Below are 22,313 nucleotides of genomic sequence, written 5' to 3'. Positions count from 1 at the left end.
TTCTGCTCTAAAAATGTTTACTTTTCCCACAATTTCATAGAAAAACCAAACGTCCACAGTCTCAACCCATTTTGCCTATATGACCATTTTGTTATTGTATAATTACCATACGGCTATCATTAGGTGGATACCATTAACAGTGCAAGTTTTCAGATCTGTACTCTTTTAAGAAAGCCCTTAATTCTCTTGTGAAATGTGTGCTTGGAGGTTTCTGGATGTTGTGTGCTTATCAATAGACATTTTCACCATGTGAATGAGGCTTCATGAAGTTCAGGAATGTCAGTGGCTCAACGGGTTAATGCTGTGTACTGGTATTCCTTAGGTTGAGAGTTTGAATCCTGATTAGAGCATTATGAACAAGCTGAATGTGACATTCTGTCATTGCCACTCATTTAAGAAACACAACATTGAACAGCACCTGAAATTCATCAGGCAATCAACATTCTGGCTCATTAGTTTCCAAGAATCTGTCTGCCAAGACACAGTATGGCATTAGGGGAACTTCTTTGTTAACCATTTTTCCTTTATAATTAACTCTGTCATATTTATATTTCTTCCGTTAGTGCTTGTGAGTTTCTGGATGTTGTATGCTTATCAATAGACATTTTCAACATGTGAATGAGGCTGCAGTTCAGGTTTATCAGTGGCTCAATGGGTAATGCCTTGAACAGGTGATCTTTAGGTTGAGAGTTCGAATCCCGATTATAGCAAGCTGAACATGACATTTGGCCGTTGCTTTGCAGCTCCCCTGAAAGCTGAGGCACAGTATTGCATTAAGTGGAACTTCTTCGTATATCTTGCATTAGTGTGTTCTTGACTTTTAATTTTGCTCGGACCCCGTTAATCACCGCTTGCGGTTATATTTGTTATTCTTATTACTGAAACCTACATCAGCTCCTTCTCTGATGGCTTCATGCACCTCCAGGGTCCAGTAGATCTGGGAGGTGCAGAGGACCACCTGTCCTGGCCACTCCTTCACCCACTGTTGGCGCGGGGTTTCAGCATAGGCCTGCCACACACACACACACCCACATACACATACACGTACATACACAAACACACACACATACACACACACATTTGAACCATCCCACATTACTTTAACTTAGTTAAAATAAGTTCAAATAAGTGTGAAATACTGTACATGAAATAATTCTCTAATATACTTTATTGAAATGTTTTTTTATTACTTTATATGCATTAAACTATATTCATATCAATATGCACATTATTTATATGATCAATGTTATATACTGGTATAATGGTAAGTAAATACGGAAATAAGACAGAAAGACCGCCCCCTAGCCGTTTCTCTGGAGATTCTCGTTGAAGGTGGCTTCATATTCTAACTGCATTGTGGATGACGATCTTACCACCCTGGAGCGGGCCACCACGTCTCTGACGCTGCGCAGCATCATATCCTCCACCTGCAGCAGCCACTTCTCCACAGCTCCCCTGGCCTCCGAGGTGGAGATGAGCTGGATGAGCTCAATACGTTCACCTTCACTACTGTACATGGCCTGGGAGGACATGAGGAACACTTCAGAACCTGAGTGTGACTTAGCGTGAGTTAGTGTGTGTGTGTGTGTGTGTGTGTGTGTGTGTGTGTGTGTGTCTGTGTATGTATCTTAGTCTCTGTGTCTGTGTGTCTGTGTTTCTGTGTCTGTGTGGGTCTGAGTGAGTGAGAGAGTCAGTGAGTGTGTGAACATGACTTGCCTGGATATCCAGATTTGGAAGGAAGTCCAGTTTGGAGATGCCTTCGAAGCACTTCTTCAAATGGGGTTGCACACGCAGCGGGTCCTTGGTCTCCGAGAGAATCTCCAGCATTTCATCGTTGGATAGGAAGAAGAAACTAGGAAGAATGAACACAGAAGTAGTGAGGTGTTCCTCAAAGTCAATTTGTGCAAAGAAGAAGAACAAACAGGAAGGAGAAACAAAAAGAACAAAAAGGATGAAGTAACTACCGTGGAAAGAAAAGGCGCTTCATCTCCAAGTAGGCGTTGAGTCCCTTCATGATGGTATCCAAAAGGCCGTTGGAATCAACGAGCCGCTCAAGCAAACCGGGCAGAGAGGTAGCTGGCAGAATCTACAAGAAAAATCATCTACATTCACACATCAAGTTATTTGGACTCCAGAGAAATACTGTTACCTTACCAAGAGCAGCCCTTTTGTGATCAGATTTCCCCAGCCACCTACCTTTGGGTCCTTGACGCAGTGCCTCATGATCTCCCTCCAGTTTTTGTCCACAGCCTGGAAGAGCCTCCCTTCCTCGGGCATCTGCTGCATGATGTCTTCAGAGGAAAAGATGGGCTCCAGGTAGAGCCACTGGGCCTGCACCTTCAGCCACTCGTCGATGGTATCCTGGATTCGGACCAGGCGCTCCTCCCACAACTGGAGGACACGGCATCATCAACATGAGCCATATCAAATTGAATCAAACAAGGAGATCTTCATTGATCCTCCACTGGTTTTTGGGAACATAGACTTCCTGCCGACCTTAATCTCGGCCTCAAAGGGCTTGATGAAGGGCGAGCCCCTCATGGTCTGAGTCTTGATGATCTGGTCGTCCAAAATGGTCTGAATCTCATCCACGGCCGTGAGGATGGACACGCCGCTCTCCCTGTAGGGGTAGTGGTGGAAGGAGATCGAATCCCAGATCTCCACCATGGCTTGCATGGCCTTCTCCAGGGAAAATTCCTGCATAGACACACCCACACGCACGCACACACACACCACACACACACACACACACACACATACGTACACACACACCCACACACACACGCACACCCACACACATACGTGCACACACACCCACACACACACACGCACACCCACACACACACACACACACACACACACACACACGCGCACACACAGTAGGTTACCTTACAGCAGTCAACTGGATATATTATTATTTGTGGTAATAATTATTTTAATAATCATAATTATATGGCTACATTATTGTTCTCCATCATACTTTCATTTAAACAAAAAAGTAATCTAGTTGTCAATTACTGCAATATTACTATTTTGTTTATAGAAAGTGTTTTGATACGTAAATAAAATTAGGTGTCTGTTTCTCTTACTTTGCTAGCAGAAGCGCTGATGGTCTCAAACTGTTCCAGGAAAGGAGCCAGGTTTTGCTTGAGAACTTTGCGCAGTGTGGTGCCAGAGTCTGGGGTGAGGTCATACTCCACGATCTCGGACATCTGTTGCCAGTGGCGTTCTCTGACCCCGGGGTTACACAGCATGGTCACGATAGGGATATGCGCCTGTTGAAAAGACCCACACAAACGATGAATATTTGCTATGAGCAAACATGAACATGAGGCATACAGGGACATGAGTTACCTTGAACTCCTTTATTTGATCCAATACCCGAGAGCACATGAGGAGAATGGGATTCTCCTGCTTGCCCTTATCCTCCTGCTTCCGCTTTCGCTTGCCACTGTCGGCCCTTTTGTCCTGCTCCTGATCAGCCTTCTTCTGTTTCTGCTGGAAGGACTTGTGCATCTTGTAGCTCTCCCTGAACAGCTCGTCCACCTCCATTTCCATGCCCTCTCCGTTGAGCTCCAGGAAGGAGCCATCCATCCATCTAGACACAATGGCGCATCACGGACCTCTGAGTGAAACTTCAACTTAAAGCATCAATAATTAAAATGGATAATTAATAATGAAAAAAAATTCATTGACCAATCCCAAAATCCTGCAACGTGTGTTAAAAACAAAACAAAGATAGAAGTAGTAGAATAATCTGAATACAATAAGAATTGGAAAAACACCTCTTTTCAGAGCGCTGCCACTTCTGCACTAGTCCAAACAGCGCCTGGTAGGGTTCAACGTTCTCCTTGATAGCTTCAAGTTCAGGGTAACTGGTCACTTCCCATTTGTAGAGGGCCTCCTCTTTATTGATAAACTCAATGGCTTCCTCCGCAGAGTGGAGTATTTTCTGGATCATCCTCACGTCTGACAAGTACTGTCAAAATACAAACAAAAGACTGCTCAATATCGTTGCACATGCGGTGCTGCAATTAATAAAATACAAATAAATACAACCTCTTTAATGATTTGAAGAGCTGTTAAAATCATTAGTATACCTGCTGAGCCATGTCCAACTCGGAGCATTCTGCAAACGCCTCCATCCTGCGTCCCACCTTCTCCAACTCCACCATCAGCTTCTCTCTCTTGAGCAGCAGCTCCTCCTTGCCCTTGTCCTTAGCCTTCTCTACCACCTGGATGTGGGGTGAGAAGGGAGCACAATCCCACAACCCACAATTATCATCGACATCACCGTCATCAAAAAAGTTAAGCAAAATAAATGGAGTCTGTGTGCCAGACATAGATTCGAGATGAGACCTCATCATTGAGTTCAAAGACAGGAAGGATGTTCTGTGGCCACAGGAAGACAGTGGAGTTCAACTCCAGGTATTCCTGGTCAACGACGTGCACGTCCAGGAGATAACCCAGCCTATTGAAGGCTTCCTGCCCAAACCCAACGTCAGACAAGAACATGTTATCAATGAAGAAAATATACCAAAAACATGCTGACTGAATGATTAGTGTGTTTCAATGGGGATCGATGTGATGTCTTGAGCTAACCTTTATTTTTTCCTGTAACACTGCAACGCCATTCGCCTTGATGTCAGTGATGTAAGTGATCATCTCTGTCATGTCTTCTGTATTCTCCGGGACGCTGAGTGCTTTCTCTCTGATGGTCTCAAACTCCTGGCAGATCCTTTGAGAAGTCAACGTAAGACAACACACGATGGAAAGGAGCAACTTATGTTGTCGGTGGTCCATTAGATAACACAGCAAGGGTTGACCTACTTAAGGTTTTGCTCACGGTGGTCTGTGACCAGCCTCGTCACAATGATTTCAGCAAAGGATTTAGCTTTCTTGGCGAGCCCCTGTTTCAGATCCACACAGTCCAGATGAATCATGGCGAAGTGGGCCTTTTCTGGCAGGCTGCTTATCTCCCTCGAGAGTGCAAGAAACTCCTCGACAAGCTGAAAGAAACGCACCAGGTCAAGCGAACACACAGAGAGGATTTGCCATCGCAGAGACCGCAAATGTTGAGCGACCGATTGTGGCTTCACCTCTGTGTACTCATTGAAGGTGTGTTCTTCTTCCAAGTAACTCCCCACTTTGGTCTGTGCCACTCCGTTCACCAGCCAATCATACTTGGTAACTGCAGGCGTGAGGTTAAAAGTAATTTGCACACATAGAAAACATACTTCCCACAAAGAAGAAGAATTAACACATTGAAAAGTAAGTCACCGTAGTTCTGGAAGTGTTTGTTGGGCTCCTCTAAGTGCAAGCACACAGCATTCTTCACAGTAGCATGAGCCCAGGTTAGAACGTGATCAGACAGTTTTGCATCAACAAATGGGTTGTTGGCATTTTGTTGCCCTAAATGGATCGTCTGTACTTTCTGTGAATAGATATTGCAGGACAACGTCAATAGGTGGAAGACCAAAACAACAACACAGTTGTCTTTAGATCTGCTTCGATCATCTGACCTGCATAGTATTTGTGATGGCATTGAGAATTTCCAGGACAGCATCTTCCAGATCTTGAAAGCTGGGATACAAATCGATCTTCTCGTCATCAAAGGTCAAGTCCATATGGAATAGTGGCAGCTGGTTGGTATTACTCAGATCAAACAAGTTGACAAACGCTTCAACACTTCTCTCCAGTAAGGATTTCAACTGTGAATCAAGAAGGAAAAATATGTGTTTGTATAAGATAAGATAATGTGTAGATAAACAACTGCTAAGAGTATATTCATATTGCATGCAATAGACCTCTGAAGAATAAGTCCCGCCTCCGGGGCTCCGGTTCCCTCTGTCAAATATCTATGGGAAATACCATGGCGTTTTTGAATGATCGTACATAACAAACTCTTTAGGTGGCGAAGAAGTAAAAGCTGCATCACGTTTTGAACTACATACTTTTTCCATCTAGTTCGACTGGGTTTTTGGATTGTTGGTGCCGTTATAGTAGTAAACGATTATTAAAGGTCCCATGGCATGCTACTTTATGGATGCTTTAATATAGATCAGTGGTTCTCAAACTTTTTATACCGCGTACCACCACAGAAAATATTTGTTTCCCCAAGTACCACCATTATGACAGATGTTATAAAGTATAACAACAAACAGCAGCGTAGGCCTGGGGCCCTATTCAGCTACGCACATCTCATGCAGGAGGCACATTAATTCTTAAAAAATATATTATTTATTGTTAGCTGTTGTCAGTTGTACAAAGTGGTAGCACTAGAACAGAGACACGGAAACACATACACATACACACACAGCAAGTGAGAACATGATCTCATGGTAAATGTATTTCCATTCGTACTAGTATTTTGATAGTAGCCTATTGTTTTTAATCTAACGTTTTGTTTTTTTTCTAATTCCTTTGCGTACCACTTGATAGCACATCGCGTACCACACGTGGTATACGTACCATAGTTTGAGAACCACAGATATAGATATTAGTGGGCCCCTAACACAGTATTTGAAGAGGTTTCTGAAATTCAGCCGCGGTGTGGAATTACAGCCACTACGAAACCAGTCGCACATTGAGCTTTCCCCAAACACGCCGTTTCGGTGTCTGTAGCTTTAATGCAAATGAGGAGGAGAGAGGCGGGTCAAGGAGGAGGGTGGGGGTGTGGTCCTGAGAAGCTTGCTGCCATGGTACCATGCGCTCTGCTAACAGTGGATGTATCGCAATGGCGAGGCGCACACAGCCTTTGGCCATGTTCTGCAAATATTCTAGAACACTCCGGGTGCTCCGGTGGGAGTCCTGGAGCTCTATATCTAAATAATATCATATTATACAAAGATTTTTATATCATTTAATATATATTATCACGGCCAAACGCTGTGTGCGCCTCCAGACGATATTATGAATCTTAAACGACTGCGTCAGGTTCTCCGACGTCTCCGGTTCTTCCACGTCCACATCAATCTGAACGACAGCATGACATGGAGGAGAAAGGGATTGTTGCCCGCGGTTGCAGCGGTCAGCGGGCAGTGGGCCGCGGGCAGTGGGGCTCCAGCGGGAGACAATCGCGGGCAACCGCATCCCTTTTTCCTCCATGTCGCGGTTCATGTACTTCAGGGAGTCAAAGCCAAAGAACCTTTCCCCAAATTCCTTCTCGACCATGGCTGAGATAACCCAGACTACCTGAGGTGTTGTGTGCTGTAGCACCAACAGCAGAACGGTTATCCAAATAGCAAAGAAGTGTACAACACTTACGTTACAGTGTGTGTATTCACACACACACGTGGCGCTCGCACGGTCATAGCTCATTGGGCTAAGCAGAGAAAGGGGAGGTAACATTTCCCTGTATGATGACATACGGGGAAAAATTCCAAATCAGCGCGTCTGAGCTTTGTTTTTTCAAAGGCAGAGCAGGATAGCTAGTGATCGTTTTACACCTAACGCCATTTCTAGCTACTGGGGGACCATAGTCTGGCTAGGGGAACTCATATTAAGGTTAGAAAACCTCATAAAGTGAAATTTTGCCATAGGACCTTTAACGCTACTTTAACTGCACCGACAATCCAAAAACAGATTTTGTTATATATTGTGTAATAAATGCAGAGTTTGTTATGTATAATCATTTGAAAACGCCATTTTATTTCCCATAGACATTTGGCCTAGAGAACAAGAGCCTCGGAGGCAGGACTTGTTCTTCAGAGGTCTATTGGACTACATAAATATAATTAGTATATCAACAAACATCCACAAAATAACCATCATGTTCTGTAATAAAGATGCATACATTTAGCAGAGGTATGAAAAGACCAGGCTTATTTGTGTTACTTCTATGTCCCTGTTCTTGATCGGGGAAGCTCTCACCTGATTTGAGATGAGGGTGCACAAGCTGTTTGAGAAGTGCTGCAGCTTCTTGGCTCTAACGCTCTGCATCATCTCCTTGCTGTTCACTAGGTGGACGACTTTTGGGAACCAGGTTTTCATGATGCGCTCCTCTGTCCTGTCACACTCCACCATCACTTGGTTCCTGAGGCTTTCACAGTCGACCGGCCCCGACGCCCTGGGACAACGACAACAGCGACAGCGCACCGCGGACAGCACATTAGTGAAAGTAACCCAAACCGCCTAAAATGTACTGTTGTACTCGTGGATAGATTTAAATACTGCAGTCATTCAGGAAATAACTCTCACTTGCAGCGCGAAAGGTCGGCCAGGAGCAGTGGAGAAAACGTTAAGTAGCCAATATCCAACACGCTCCGCATCACAGGATGAAGAACGTGTAGATTCTCTTTCATCATTTCCCGACTCCTGATGAAGCTCTCGTGCCAAGGCGTGGACAAATGGAGTAACCTAAACCAAAAATCAAACGTGTTACAACAGCAGCATATTATTTTAACATTAATGCATAGGGGGCCGTGGTGCTGTGAATGGGTGGATTCACTGAGGCGCTCACTTTGGGGAGGAATCACTCTTTTCATCTGACACCACTCCGTCCGGCTCTGGCTGCCGAAGGAAGGTGTTCACTGGAATGAAGGCGTGCGTCATATGGAGGGGATGGTTAGCATGTGTCAACTTTGCAATCTAATCTGTGAAGGCTGCTTTGAGTTCAAATAGAAAATGTAACATTCGACAAAATAAAACAGAATCAACCTGTGTGCTTGACCATTGCTTTGAGGAAGTCCTCCCTGACCTCCTCACAGAGCTCCTGTACCAGCCTCTCTTGTCCCGGGCCCTGCTGGAGGTGACAGGCAATGCGAGACAGCATGGAGCCCAGACACTCCTGCTGTATGGGCACCACCTCTCTGCTCTCCACACACTTTCTCAGGAATATGAAATTATTCTACAGGAGTGAAAACGGGAGAGCAGAATTGGACATGAACAGGCCCCTGTGTCGATATTATAAATAAAATGTACAAGAGTGAACGTTCACAATTATTACCCGCTGCTTCCGACTCTCACTGTTCATCTGTAATTTAAATAGGGTAAAATGTGAATATATTTGAAACAGTTCAGGAGACAATAACTTCTTGCAGCAAACATTAAGGGGTTTAGGGAATATTTATTGGGTAACTGATTACTCACACTGGCGGGAAATTCAGGCTCTGGGGGCTGAGTGGGCTCTGAACGCCTTTCTGTGCTTTTTCGGTAGGCTTCAATGGCCCTAGAAACCCTGCATTAGAACAGAGATTACAATAAGACCCAACCACCAACCAACAAATTTAAGAAGTACAATTTCAGAAGAAATTGTGGTGTGTGTGTGTGTGAGTGTGTGTGGTGTGTGTGTGTGTGTGTGTGTGTGTGTGTGTGTGTGTGTGTGTTTGATTGTGTGTGTATGTGTGTGTGAACCCACAGAGCAAAGTGTCCATCAGACATCAGTGTTGACCTGCGAGCCTCACAAGGCATCCACCCTTGGGCCCATAGTTAACCACGTCATGTGTCCAATCCCTGTATGATTGTCTTTCATTGAACATTATGATACAAATGTTGGGTTCTTCACAGCTGCTAAGGTGTTCTGGGCATTTGCTTTCCTGGGTGGTTACACATGGTTGCTAGGGTGTACTGTAAAATGACATGCTTACATTATTTCATGAAGTTGCTGTTGTTGAACCTTACTCCTCCTGTGTCTCAATATCTTTTTTCTTACTGCCATCTTCGCTTCTTCTGCTGGTGACTGTGGTGGCCCAGTAAATCCCAACTTCTGTGGGTCTGGTATTGGCGGAAGCACTGGACACTTTCTCATGTTTTCTATCGGCGGGTTCATCTCCCTAAAGAACAGATCAGATGCAGCAAAACATAATCTTCGATCATTAAAAGAAGGGATAATTCTGAGAGGCTCTTTCGTGTGATACTAAAGTAACTTACTTTATTAACTAGCTCAGCTGTACTGCATGAGTCAGCGTAGTAGTTTCTTTCTAAAGTTTTCTCACCGCTACATTCGGGCACATCTTTGTCAGAGTTACAGCTGTAACGTAACGTCGAGGAGAGAACGTAAACAATGGTGTTGTCATGGAAACGACCAATAAAGCTAGCGCGGATGGGAAACATGTTGCTCTTGTTCTTATTTCAATGAAAAATAATAGGCCAAGATTGCAGTTATCGCTCTCAGGGCATTTCTTAAGCTATCATTAAAAAGCCTTGATGATTTTGCGATTTTTTTGTAAAGACAATTGAGATATTGTCACGTAATATATGTCCTGTGTATATAACACAGAAATACAACAAGGGTGATTTTGCATTAAAGTGTAAGTCTACAAAAGTTCTGGCATGGTTGAATCACTAGTAGCCTTTAGAATACTCATAGTAACTATTATAATACATCCATGGGAGTGACACCTTGCGTTTATTTTCTTTACTCGTTGATTGGTCTAACATCTTGTAACGTCACCAGGACCTGGGTTCAACGTCATTGTATTTGTAACCAATCGACGAGGGCGAAACGAAATCTCATTTTGTCCTTCGAACATAACGCGAGGTCTCCGCGCGATTACCCTGCTAGGAGCTAGCTACTGCTGTGGAGTAGTGGCATAATCCAGGTAATGGATTTAAAATAACAATAGTGTTAAGAGTGTTTTCAACCCGTTGGAACAATATTAGCGAAGCATTATTTAATAACGTATCGTTCTATCACGTAGAGTTAAACAGATGGCTAGACAACGAGTAGAATGTTCTTAGTTAAGACTGGTGTGTGGACGAAGCTTAGGCTTCAATGTTGTGTTTTCATCCAAGGCCCTATCTTTGGCGTCGAATTTCCGGTGTGTTTCTGATGATGTACCCTATGTCCGGTGTGAGAAATTACTTTTTTAATTTGTCCAAGCGTTTCCGAAGCAAAGCTATGTGGTCAACGACATGAGTTATGCTGCCCCCACTCGTGTAAGATGCTTAAAGTCAACCATTTCAAATCAGATCAACAATGCGTACATAACCACGCCTCTTGAGGAGCTCTTTATTATGGTGCGTTTGGGGGCGTTCCTCAGAGTTATGTACACACAAATACACCATACACACAGTAGAGATACGTTGGCGTAAAACTTGAATTTGACGTAAATAATAGTTACATCAAATTCATGCACATGAAATTGTAATAAACGTAACCTGTCTCTGGCAAGCGTTATGTGAGTTGTTCCTTGAAACATGAGAATCAATATTTTGAATACGTCATTGCTACAGAAAAAAGGGGCCGTTTTGGCCGTTATTATTGAAACCCGTTCACCATTCAAATTGTCTTCTTGTGAGTCAAACTTGTGAAGTCGTTGTTTGTGCTTGTTGAATTTCATGTTCTAACCAACACACCAACAACCTCCCTATCCAAAGGATAAGTCATGAGTTATACTGAAAAACCAGAAGACATATCGAGGGAAGAGTGGATGGAAAAACTCAACAATGTCCACATTCAGAGAGCCGACATGAACAGACTCATTATGAACTATCTGGTGACAGGTACAGTGGAAAGCTGCATTTTTTTTTCCAAAAATGTATTATAAAGTCAGATTCTAAATGCTGTTTATTAATGTGTTCTTCATGTCAAGTAACAACTATCTCACTTTGGTTTTACTTCAATAGAGGGCTTCAAGGAGGCAGCCGAAAAATTTCGTATGGAGTCTGGAATAGAACCTAGCGTAGACCTTGATTCACTTGATGAAAGAATTAAAATAAGAGAGATGCTCTTGAAGGGGCAGATTCAGGAAGCTATTGCACTCATCAACAGCTTGCATCCAGAACTGCTTGATACCAACCGTTACCTTTACTTTCACCTACAGGTAAATGTATATTTTATTTCTTGTTGTAAAACATGTTGGCTTATCTTAATAGACAAGAATCCCAGCTGGGAAATGTGGATTGTCTTCAGTTTATGTATCTCAATTTCATCTAACGTGGTTTTATATTTTGTCGTTATCATTTATTATGCATCTGCAGCAACAGCACTTGATCGAGTTGATTCGTTCGAGGGAGACGGAGGCTGCTCTTGAATTCGCCCAGTCTCAGCTGGCAGAGCAGGGCGAGGAGAGTCGAGAGTGCCTGACCGAGATGGAGAGAACGCTAGCCCTGCTGGCGTTTGACAACCCCGAGGACTCCCCCTTTGGAGACCTGCTGAACATGATGCAGAGACAGAAGGTGAAACAAAAGCTCCTGTTACAGCCCCAGTGCCGCTTGTTTAGGATGAGTCATTCAACAGTCAAATGTTCATATTTTGTGTCCAAATGTTCAACTGTAATTTCCTTCCTAGGTATGGAGTGAAGTAAATCAGTCAGTCCTTGACTATGAGAACAGAGAATCAACACCTAAGCTGGCTAAACTCCTAAAACTACTGCTTTGGGCACAGAATGAACTTGATCAGAAGAAAGTGAAGTACCCCAAAATGACAGACCTCAGCAAGGGAACCATCGAGGATCCAAAATGAGGACTTGAAGGGAAACCACCAGCTATATCGTTGGTACAAAATGGACACATTTCACTATTCTATTTATACCACAACAAAGTGACTCATGCAGTACAGACTTTTTTTCTTTTTGTAAAGGTTGCTTTTGCAATATTTTAATAACATGCAATGTGCAAACTGGATTGTCTGTATTTTAAATACTTTAAACATTGAAATGTCTACATATAAAAAAACAACCTTTGACTACAAATATGTTTGTTCATATGTATATGATAAAGTTAAGTAGGCTCCTTTTGGTTTCTTCTTTGAGATACAAATTTTTTTCTGTCAATTTGCAGGGAATATTGCATAGCATGAAGTAAAAATAAGCCTAAATTAGGCATTTGGTTCTAAGTGCAACCCGATACAATATGAATGAGTTTTTATTGGATTTGGCTGATTGTTCACTGGCTCAAATTAATACTTTTCTTTGAAAGACAAATGTTTTTGCTTGTAAATAGCATTCAATCCAAGATATGTTCCAGTGTGGTGTAGTAGGATAAAGTGATTCGACAGTGTAAATTAAATATACTGTGCCATCCCTTGAAACACTATACCATCTAAAGTATGGTACTAACCAGTTAAAAGGCATGGGCAAAGACAAACTACCTCGGATGCATCAGCCCTTACAATGCCCGGCCGAACATGACTACATGTTAAATAAGAGTTACAAAACAAAGTGTAGGCTCTGGCATGGGTGAGGTTTATCCGAAGAATCTTTACATGTATAGAATAAGTAGCCCTTTTAAAAATTTGATGTGCTTTGCTGGTATTATTTTACAATAAACGTTTTTTTTCAACTGGTCTGGGGCCATGTGACGTGAATAATATTTGTATATGTAGCCGATATTATTAATCATTATTTTTTCCATTGATATTTACGGAGTCCAGAGTACACATGATATAGCAACGTTCAGGTGAATGCAGGGTGTTGCATAAGGACATCGGATCATTCTCCCTTCCCGGGGCACAGAGACCATCTTTAAACTTCCTAGTAGGTACTGCGCAGCATCTCTGCCTACAGTGGACAAAAACAGCAGCAGCATCATCTCAGCATGGGACACTCGCATCATGAATGTCATTGTGATCCACCAAGGACGAGGTGAGAGGAAGTCTCAGGAGGTATTTAGTGAACCACAATAACGATGCACGCTCCCTGTGTGAACAGATAGCGTCCAACCGAGTAACTCCACACAGTCATGGAGGTCTGTATTGCAGCGTCATGATGAAGAGGCGCCTAGGCTTGAAGCGGCTTTCTGATGTTCTTAACGATGGACCGAGCGGAGCAGAAAAAACTCTTTAAAGGCTTGTTTCAGAGGCGACATTAGGGGTAAAAACACGTCTGCTCCAGTCCTGAACCCTATCGACGGTTTGAAGAACTGCGGCTTGAGTAGAAATCTGACACGTGGATTACTCTTCGAAAAACAGACTCTCCTCTGTGACTCTGTGTTCAGTCCGCGTCATCGTCAGCCCGTGACTTCCTGATTTGCATCAATGTAACGTAAGGCATGGATGAGAAAAGCTTTGAAAAGCAAGTATGTGTCTGATCGCACGCTGACCGAGTTTGTTTACGTGTACTTTTTCTTAATTTCAAAAAGAGAACGATCGAAAGAAAAAGATCCAAAGGGGACTGGTGATACGTCGCGTTGAATGGCAATTATTCAAAAACACGGAAAGAACTCTTGTCCACAACTGGTCTGCAATAAGGAAACCCATCCACATGACAAGAGCGGGGTCTCTGGATGTCAGAAGAAGTGGCCCGAACAGAATGCCCATTGGTCAAGGTAGCTTTCGACATATTTAGGAATCTTACCATAAATAACTTGAATGTTTGAGCCCAGCGAAGCTTCTATTCACATAGTGGCTGTTATCGTTTACGTTGTACTACAATGTTCTTACTTGGATTATCCAGATGTGAATAGTAGGGGTTTTGGCGTTCCTAGACTTTATTGTTGCAAGATCACATCATAGTAATGCCATGGAAACATAAAAATAACTTAGTGTTGTAAAAACGGTGACGTGGTGTGCTACCTTGACTCATTTTCCCTTTTACCTCATAGGAGGCATTTAATGTTTTAAATGCAACTTTATAACAAGTGGTTATGAATTAAAAATCGACCTCGATTTGAAAAAACAAACCATCAATTACAAATCAATTGGTAGTTAAAATGTAAATCGACCTCTGACATCCTCTGTCATCCTCTGTAGACCCCTGGCACGGACATGGACCGTTGTCCTGCTGTTTGGGACGTGCCTGCTGTACTGTGCCCGTGTGGCAATGCCCATCTGCTCCGTCAGCATGGCACAACAGTTCAACTGGACCAAGAGGGAGTCAGGCATGGTGCTGGGCAGTTTCTTCTGGGGCTACTGCTTTACACAGGTCCTCGGGGGATATGTTAGCGACAGGTAAGTCACCATTTAGGCAAATGGGATGAATGTTGAGTACATTTGTTTATTCAGTTTCCCAATGTACTCACGAGGGAATACTAGTGGAACAAGTCAGGAATGGCACACAGATGAGCAGACCTTCCTGTTGTGCGTCTTCACACAGGGTTGGAGGGGAGAAGGTCCTACTCCTGTCTGCCGCAGCCTGGGGGGCTATGACCGCCTTCACACCGGTGCTGGCCCACTTCTGTTCTCAGCCCATCTTCTCCATGACCCTGGCTCGCTTCCTCATGGGACTGCTTCAAGGTGCCACGGCTTGTCTCGTCTTCTCCACTCTAGACATAACAGAATCACGGTCATCACTGACCTATACTTACAGACAGTTTTTTTTTTATCCCTGGGATAAAAACACAAACAAAACTAAACCTAAAGCAACAACGCAAGAAAGGCCTTAGGCTAAGGATTTCCTGCATGTTTGCTCTAAGTTTAGTTGTTTGGGGGTTATGGCAGAAACCATCAAGGCTGTATTTTAATCATTGACCTTTTCATTCACATAATTAACTCTTTCCTAAATTCTACAGTTTGTTAACCGATTGTGTGGTTATTTCCAATGCATATCCAGGGGTACATTATCCTTCTCTGGCCAGCTTGTGCTCTCAGAAGGTAGTGGAAAGTGAGCGAGGTTTTCTGATGAGCACCGTGGGCAGTGGCTCCTACTTGGGGTGAGTGGTTGCTCTTTGTTTAAAGGGCATGCACATTGCAAGTACACCTCCAGATGAACGCTTCAGTACGGGAAGCTTGTCAGCATTGGATAATGTTAGTTATTGGGTTGGAAGTAAAGGTTTTTTGTCATTGTATAGTAATTAATAAGGACATTGTTTGTCGACATGGGAAGACATTCTTGTGTTTGAAACTGCCATATTTTTTCTCATGTAAGACTTGGCCTAGGATGCGGTATATTTACATTGACTTAGGATTTCACTCTTTGGAGTCCTCTCAAAATGGCATATCGCCAACACAGACACCTGTGATGCAATCTTGGCATTCTATTGAGATATTCTGCACATATAGATGTAGTCTAATAATGTAATAAATGATAAAACATAGAACATTGGTTGTGGGGAGGGGGGTTGAATTGAGAATATAGCAGACCAGTACGAGTGGGAATTAGGCCTAGGTGATAAAGCTGAGAATGCAGTTGTAGTTTGAGGAAATATCTTTCCATATATGCTTTAATACGATTATCCATTTATTCTTCTCTTCACCAGCACGTTGATCATCGGAGGGGCGGGCTCTCTGATGCTGGATGTGTATGGCTGGGAGAGTGTGTTCTACCTGACAGGCCTCCTCTCTGTCCTATGGGCATACTGCATGTGGAAGTGTCTACTTAAAGGGGAAGGTGACTATATTGCATTCCTTGCAATTACTTTTACTTCACTGCTATTATAAGCATGGGCTGTTTTTTGAAGTATTTTCTGTATTCATTCGTCTCCATTGTTGTTTGTTTGTTTTCAGGTCCGATTATCACACTAGAGTCCCTTGGAAGTGGTGGATCTCAGTCCAAACTGACCAAGAGACACTGGCTGCGCCTCTTCAAACAACCGGCTGTGTGGTTTGTTAAATATTAATCTATAGGGAGTGTGTGTGTGTGTGTGTGTGTGTGTGTGTGTGTGTGTGTGTGTGTGTGTGTGTGTGTGTGTGTGTGTGTGTGTGTGTGTGTGCGTGTGTGTTATGACGTACATTTCAGCCCATATGCAAGTGTTTCTGAACACCCTTTCACAACACATTAAATTCAAGATCGAATCACTCTATTTAAAGGGCACTTATATACAACCAGGTGTGAGCGGGATTAGCCATTACAAACCATTTTTTCGTGCCCTGTGACATAGTGACATCCTAAGTGGAAGTTCACCTAGATGTTTGATGGATAGCCTACCAGTTGGTACATTCCACTGGGTAGGCTGGTAGACTGATCTATCCATCATACATCTGGGTGGATACTCCCACTTGTGATGTCACAGGGCAGGCAGATTTGGAAATGCCTTTTAGGCCCCGTCCACACGGAGCCGAAACGGGCGAAAACAATCCGGTTTCGTTTTATGCAGTTCAGGAATATCTCCGTAAAGACGGATTCATTGCGAAACCGCATCAAGCTGTAGAAACGCTGCAGTAAATATTCAAGGCGCTGGTTCTCCACAGAAAAAAGTGGAGTGCATCAAGCCTGTGCGCATACAGCCTGCGCGCTGCATACAAACATTCAGTCACGAGGAGATTCAACCTTTTAAATTGAGCAGAAATACTTTTTAATGTACAGTTAGTAATTACATTTATTAAAAATAATACAAATAAAAAAAATAATTAAAAAATTGTCGCAACTCTGACATCGCCCAGCTGGTGGGGGCTAATGACGTCATCGTTTGCGTTTCAGGCGTCCACACGAATCTTAACACGAAACCGCATAGGACCGGATAGATTTGAAATCACCCTCGGACATGGTTTCAGAAATGTGCGGTTTCAGGCACCGGATTCGCCGGCTACGTCTGGACGGTCGGCCAAAACGCACAAGACTTATGCGGTTTCACCAAAAAATTGTCTCCGTGTGGACGGGGCTTTAATAGCTAATCCCAGTCCCCCATGGTGGTAAAATAGGCGCCCTATAAATGTTCCTTTCTTAATGAACTCTTTGTCTCTGCCCACCTTATTAGTGCGGTGATTGTTGCACACCTCTGCACAGCGAGCACCTTCTTCACTCTTTTGTCGTGGCTTCCGACTTTCTTTAAGGACACGTTCCCTGATGCAAAGGTAATGGTTTCCCCCTCCACAAGCCACCCCTATATATAAATTATGATCTCGACTCCCACTCACTCAAAATCCAATTTACATATCTTCTATACTTGTTTCTCGTCCAATGTTTAAAGTATTTATACTTTGCATACTATGCAGCTTACATGAAACATATTACACAGGGAAAATTGTGTGAGAACATATAGACGTGTACATAATGTAACAATATAATGTCATATAACATGTATATCATTTAATGTATATAATTGGATTGGAATAAAAATCCCATATGACGTGTTTGTGTTTTTCCATCAGGGATGGGTGTTCAATGTCATTCCATGGTTGGTGGCCATTCCCTCTTCTCTCCTCAGCGGATGTCTCTCTGACCACCTCATCTGTCAAGGTAAACCAGTGGCACAATGTTAGACCTGCAATATGTCACTTTTCCACTGCAGCTATCTACTCTATCTGAACGGTAAAGTTTCTCAAGAATAAATCATACAGCCATATAGCTACAACACAAACCACTAGAAGATGCTTATGGGAAGACATACATAGTGCATGTTATAGGGATAGTCACTTTAAGCATATGCACATGCTAACATGCGTATATAATGACAATACATTGTCTGTTTTACTAATCCTAACAGGTTTCGATACAGCCTCTGTGAGGAAGTTGATGCAGGTGAGATGACATCTGTATTCCTCAAATGATATCGCCCATCAGTGGGGTCCCAGAATAATTTGTGTATTAACAGTACAGTAATTAGCAAATTGGGCTGGTTAATACCCTCAGTTTTTTTTGATCAGCAACAAAATATATCAATATCTCCGACTTATGTCAAGGTTTTCACTGGACAATCTAGAGTTAGATCCAAGAGTAAGCTGGAGTATGGCCTACCGGACTACTAATACAAGATGGATGGATCTTTGATTTACCTGTGTCTCTGTCTCTGTCTATGTGTGTGTATGTGTGTGTCTTTTAGTTTTTTTCCATGGGCGTTACCAGTGTGTTTACCATTCTGCTTTGTGGAACATCCACTTTTCCCTGGGCGGTTGCTTTTGTGTCAATCACCATGGGCCTCACAACCTTCAGCCACAGGTAACTTTACAACACCTACACACACCCACGGACACAGATTTGCTTAGTGTATTTGTTGTTTCTTCCTTGAATGCAGCCATCCTGTGTGTGTGCGTGCGTGTGTGCGTGTGTGCGTGCGTGTGTGTATGTGAATATTAGGCACTTCATAAGCCTGTGTTCTCTTCCAGTCAGATCATATAGTCCAGATAACACCTTTTAATGCTCGGTATGAATATATCTGGATACGTCAATGCAAAATTCCTCTGTAAACGTTATCACACGTGATCGTGCTCTCTCGTCTACATTGTGGTGGCTAGTGTTGTTTGAGGACAGGGAGTGTTTTTATGATGTATAATCTATTCTAATTTTTTTCACATTGTTCTCTTGTTTGATCTGCTGTGATGAGACAACATGTGACGTGATCTTTCCTTCTCTCCCAGCGGGGTGTCGGTGAATGTCCAGGATCTGGCCCCTTCCTGTGCCGGATCCTTGTTTGGTATGATGAAAACAAAATGATTGAATAACGTTGTTGTTTTTTGGAAGTTTATAAATGAGTCACAATATAATGCATAATACACTTGACATCATTTATAATATTTCATTTTTACAACTTCTGAAATGGTCTTTGTTCAATTTGATATGCTTATGAAGTGAAAATGTGTCCTGTCTGTTCTCCAGGTGTCATGAATACGTGTGGAGCTTTCTCAGGTGAGGTGGTCTGGAATCGAATCGTTGTTCCCAGAGTTGACCCTTTTGTTTGGCCTTTCATTAACTATCGAGCGTAATATATGGATTGAGTTGTCTGAAGTTAAACTTTGGCCTGTGTATTTCCTGTCTGTCAAGTTGCTGTCTATGTGCCATGCATAAATGATTGCGGAATCCTTTTGGAATTTGTGTCAAATGAATAATAGAAAAAAAAAAAACTGAAAATGACAGCCACATGTCCTCAGAGTGGGCCCTGTCTGTGTGTGTGTGTGTGTGTGTGTGTGTGTGTGTGTGTGTGTGTGTGTGTGTGTGTGTGTGTGCCATCTGTGAACATATTGGGCATAGCTCTCCCCTGGATGAAACTAGGCTCTTATCATTGTTGTATTTTTTTTCCCTGACTTCATCTTTGCGCTGATCTCACATCTCCTGCCCTTCCCTGTCTGACCCCTATGTGTTTGTCTGAATGTCTGTGTGTGTGTGTGTGTGTGTGTGTGTGTGTGTGTGTGTGCGCGCGCGCGTCTCCACAGGGGTCCTGATGGTGTACTTCTCCGGGTACCTGATCGAGTCGACGGGCTCCTGGGCGTCTGTGTTCCTCCTAATCACGGTGGTCAACCTCTTCGGCCTCTTGACCTTCCTGGCCTTCGCCGAGGCACGCCGCGTGGACATCGACTCGGCCAAGCAGCGCTACAACCACGTCCACATCTGATCCCCCAGAGACCACGGGGGGAACCTTCCACAGGAACCTGAGGAAGGAAATGAGGGACAGGGGGGCCATGGGACCTGGAAACTGGAAACTGGAAACTGGTCGGATTGTAATGTGTTATCCGTGTAACCGGAGGTATGTTGTATTGCTGAAATCCTAATGGCGAGAGAATCCTGGGGTGTTACGTTGCGTGTTTGAAGCATTTCGGCTGAAAACACATCCAGATGTTACTGTCTAGTTACATGTGTAATGGTTCAAGACTAGATACTTAGTCTTTTTGAAACAATGGACACAGGAATGTGGGAAGCGCAGTCCGGCTACAAAGGACACAGATTTAAGTTTACTGAAAGAAAGCCTTTTTGTTGGACCTTTGTTAACATTTGGGCATATGGTACTGTTGTAGTTTCATTGCATTTATTTAACCCACCATCACCCCCACCAACCCCACCACCACGTCCGTCCGTCACACCTCTGTTTTTTGGTGTTTGTCTGAACAAAGTTGGTCTCCATGACAACGTGATGGTGATGGACATATCTCGTGAGGACTCTGACAGATGTCACAGACCAAGAGGGTTTTTCCTTTACCCTGAGGGTAGTGGACCCCATCTGGGTATTTTGTGTGTGTGTGTGTGCGGCAAGGCTCTCCCACCTGTGGACTTTGTATTAGTTAGTGACAAGCTCCCCCCCCCGACCTTCCTCCTCTCCTCAACAAACCAGTTGGAGTGACATCTCATTACCGAGTGACTAATTACCCAGCAGCCATTAAAACGTCCTGTACAACTTGCCCCTCTGTTGTGCCCGTCGCCATGGTTACAAGCTCCTCGTCTTGTCATTCACTTTGGATCTGGAAGGCTGTGGTGGGGCTGTTTTCTTTGTTGTTACTGGGCTTTTACTCAAAGCGTTTCCCAATGTCTAGATTCATATTTGTTTTGCATACAATTTAAGACCAAAGGATATTATTGTCATTCGATTTGCATGAAAGACGAATACCTCATGTTGTAATAATTTTGGATATATATATATACATATATATATATATCTATATGCCTTACTGTTTTCTCTGCTAAAAAGTCTTGACAATTTAGAAATATGATAAATTGTTGGGCTTAGTTTGCTTCAACAGTCAAGGATGAAAGTTTAATGCAATATGATTCTATATTTTAATAAACCTCCGTCTGTAATTATGAATGTTGTTTTTCCTTATGTCTATGTTGACCCTTCATTAATTTATGCGTTGTAAAGTACTAAACAGATTTTCCACTGTTTCTTGCCAATTTGCAAGCAAATTAGACATATTTCATCAGTGGTAACATAATTAGTGGTAAAATACTACTTATTTAATGCTGGCAAGATCATAAGTGCATTTGTTGCTTTGCTCCAAAATCGTTGGCAAAGTCTTATTATTACTTATTACTACATAAGAGTCTAATTTTAATCTAATCAATATGATGGTTGTCTGTCCCCTTATTGTACACCAAAAGTCTATGAACCTAAATGTTTATCCATAGAAGCATTAAGAGTTACTTTTAGTGATTATTGCACATGAAGTGCACCTGCTTGGGTTTGCTGTTACATTAGTCAGTTAACACCTTTTCAAACCAAGCACCCTTTGTTTTTTCCCAAATGGTTGGACTGCCTTACAGCGATGCAATATTTAGAATGTCCTCTATTCATCGCCGTTTGCAAGCATTGCGTAGGATAGGTTGCAACATTCACCTCTTTCATAATTGAGCTTGTTCTATATAAATTATGACATTGTGTTCAACTTCTAAATAAATGTATTTTATCAACTGCGCTGAGCTCTTCCGTTTCTGCCTTTACCTTTTTTAATTGTTGTCGATGCATGTCATTCTCTTCAGCGCCACAAAGGGGCAGTACAGTATAAATCATTCTGCATTACTTACCGAGGCAAACAGCCAATAATCGCAAATGATTTGTTAGATATGTACAATTTAGGCACATTGTTTTTCTTTCCTTGTGATCTACTCTAACTACTCTTACTATAACACTCTTATTTTCATCAAACCCAACCTTACGTTATAATGAAATTAGCATTTTGTTTGAACAGGTAAAGCTTTTCTGAAGATTTGTCCCCATGCTGTTGCGTTTCAGCTGTTGTGGATCAGCTGTTGGGGGGAAGGATGGGGTGGGGTGGGGGGAGGGTGTTGGGGGGGGCGAATTCTGGAGTAAGTCTGTCCCTTTCACACCAGTAGCCCATTTCAGGCCCGTAT

The 22,313-nt window shown here is 42.9% G+C and overlaps 3 protein-coding genes across 3 annotated transcripts in view; 2 read left to right on the top strand and 1 right to left on the bottom strand.

The window, feature by feature from the left end:
• Positions 1-8,303, bottom strand: part of dnah12 (dynein, axonemal, heavy chain 12) — a gene marked incomplete at both ends in the record, with an annotated part of 28,356 nt that extends 20,053 nt beyond the window's left edge. The window contains 18 exon segments of the mRNA XM_079741741.1: positions 890-1,009; positions 1,374-1,520; positions 1,717-1,852; positions 1,965-2,086; positions 2,197-2,391; positions 2,497-2,697; positions 3,090-3,275; positions 3,355-3,598; positions 3,786-3,979; positions 4,101-4,235; positions 4,360-4,485; positions 4,603-4,738; positions 4,831-5,009; positions 5,100-5,191; positions 5,281-5,434; positions 5,523-5,711; positions 7,873-8,068; positions 8,200-8,303. Coding sequence (XP_079597867.1) covers positions 890-1,009; positions 1,374-1,520; positions 1,717-1,852; positions 1,965-2,086; positions 2,197-2,391; positions 2,497-2,697; positions 3,090-3,275; positions 3,355-3,598; positions 3,786-3,979; positions 4,101-4,235; positions 4,360-4,485; positions 4,603-4,738; positions 4,831-5,009; positions 5,100-5,191; positions 5,281-5,434; positions 5,523-5,711; positions 7,873-8,068; positions 8,200-8,303 — 2,856 coding nt within the window.
• Positions 8,304-10,485: 2,182 nt separating this feature from the next.
• On the top strand, positions 10,486-13,228 carry LOC307079907 (glucose-induced degradation protein 8-B homolog). Its single transcript, XM_079742423.1, has 5 exons — positions 10,486-10,541; positions 11,320-11,445; positions 11,569-11,765; positions 11,923-12,120; positions 12,233-13,228. Exons 2-5 carry the CDS (start codon positions 11,328-11,330, stop codon positions 12,404-12,406), a joined length of 687 nt encoding a protein of 228 aa, XP_079598549.1. The 5' UTR covers positions 10,486-10,541; positions 11,320-11,327; the 3' UTR covers positions 12,407-13,228.
• Positions 13,229-13,928: 700 nt separating this feature from the next.
• Positions 13,929-21,792, top strand: LOC307079038 (voltage-gated purine nucleotide uniporter SLC17A9-like). Its single transcript, XM_079741100.1, has 13 exons — positions 13,929-14,208; positions 14,633-14,830; positions 14,976-15,115; positions 15,432-15,531; positions 16,078-16,208; positions 16,325-16,421; positions 17,515-17,611; positions 17,909-17,996; positions 18,244-18,278; positions 18,580-18,695; positions 19,115-19,170; positions 19,353-19,382; positions 19,907-21,792. Exons 1-13 carry the CDS (start codon positions 14,075-14,077, stop codon positions 20,083-20,085), a joined length of 1,401 nt encoding a protein of 466 aa, XP_079597226.1. The 5' UTR covers positions 13,929-14,074; the 3' UTR covers positions 20,086-21,792.
• The last annotated feature ends 521 nt before the right edge of the window (positions 21,793-22,313 follow it).

Source organism: Pollachius pollachius (genome assembly GCF_949987615.1).
Source record: "Pollachius pollachius genome assembly, chromosome: 8".
In the NCBI taxonomy this organism is placed as follows: Eukaryota; Metazoa; Chordata; class Actinopteri; order Gadiformes; family Gadidae; genus Pollachius; species Pollachius pollachius.
The sequence above is the reverse complement of the archived record's forward strand: the minus strand, read 5'-3'. Positions and strand labels throughout refer to the sequence as shown.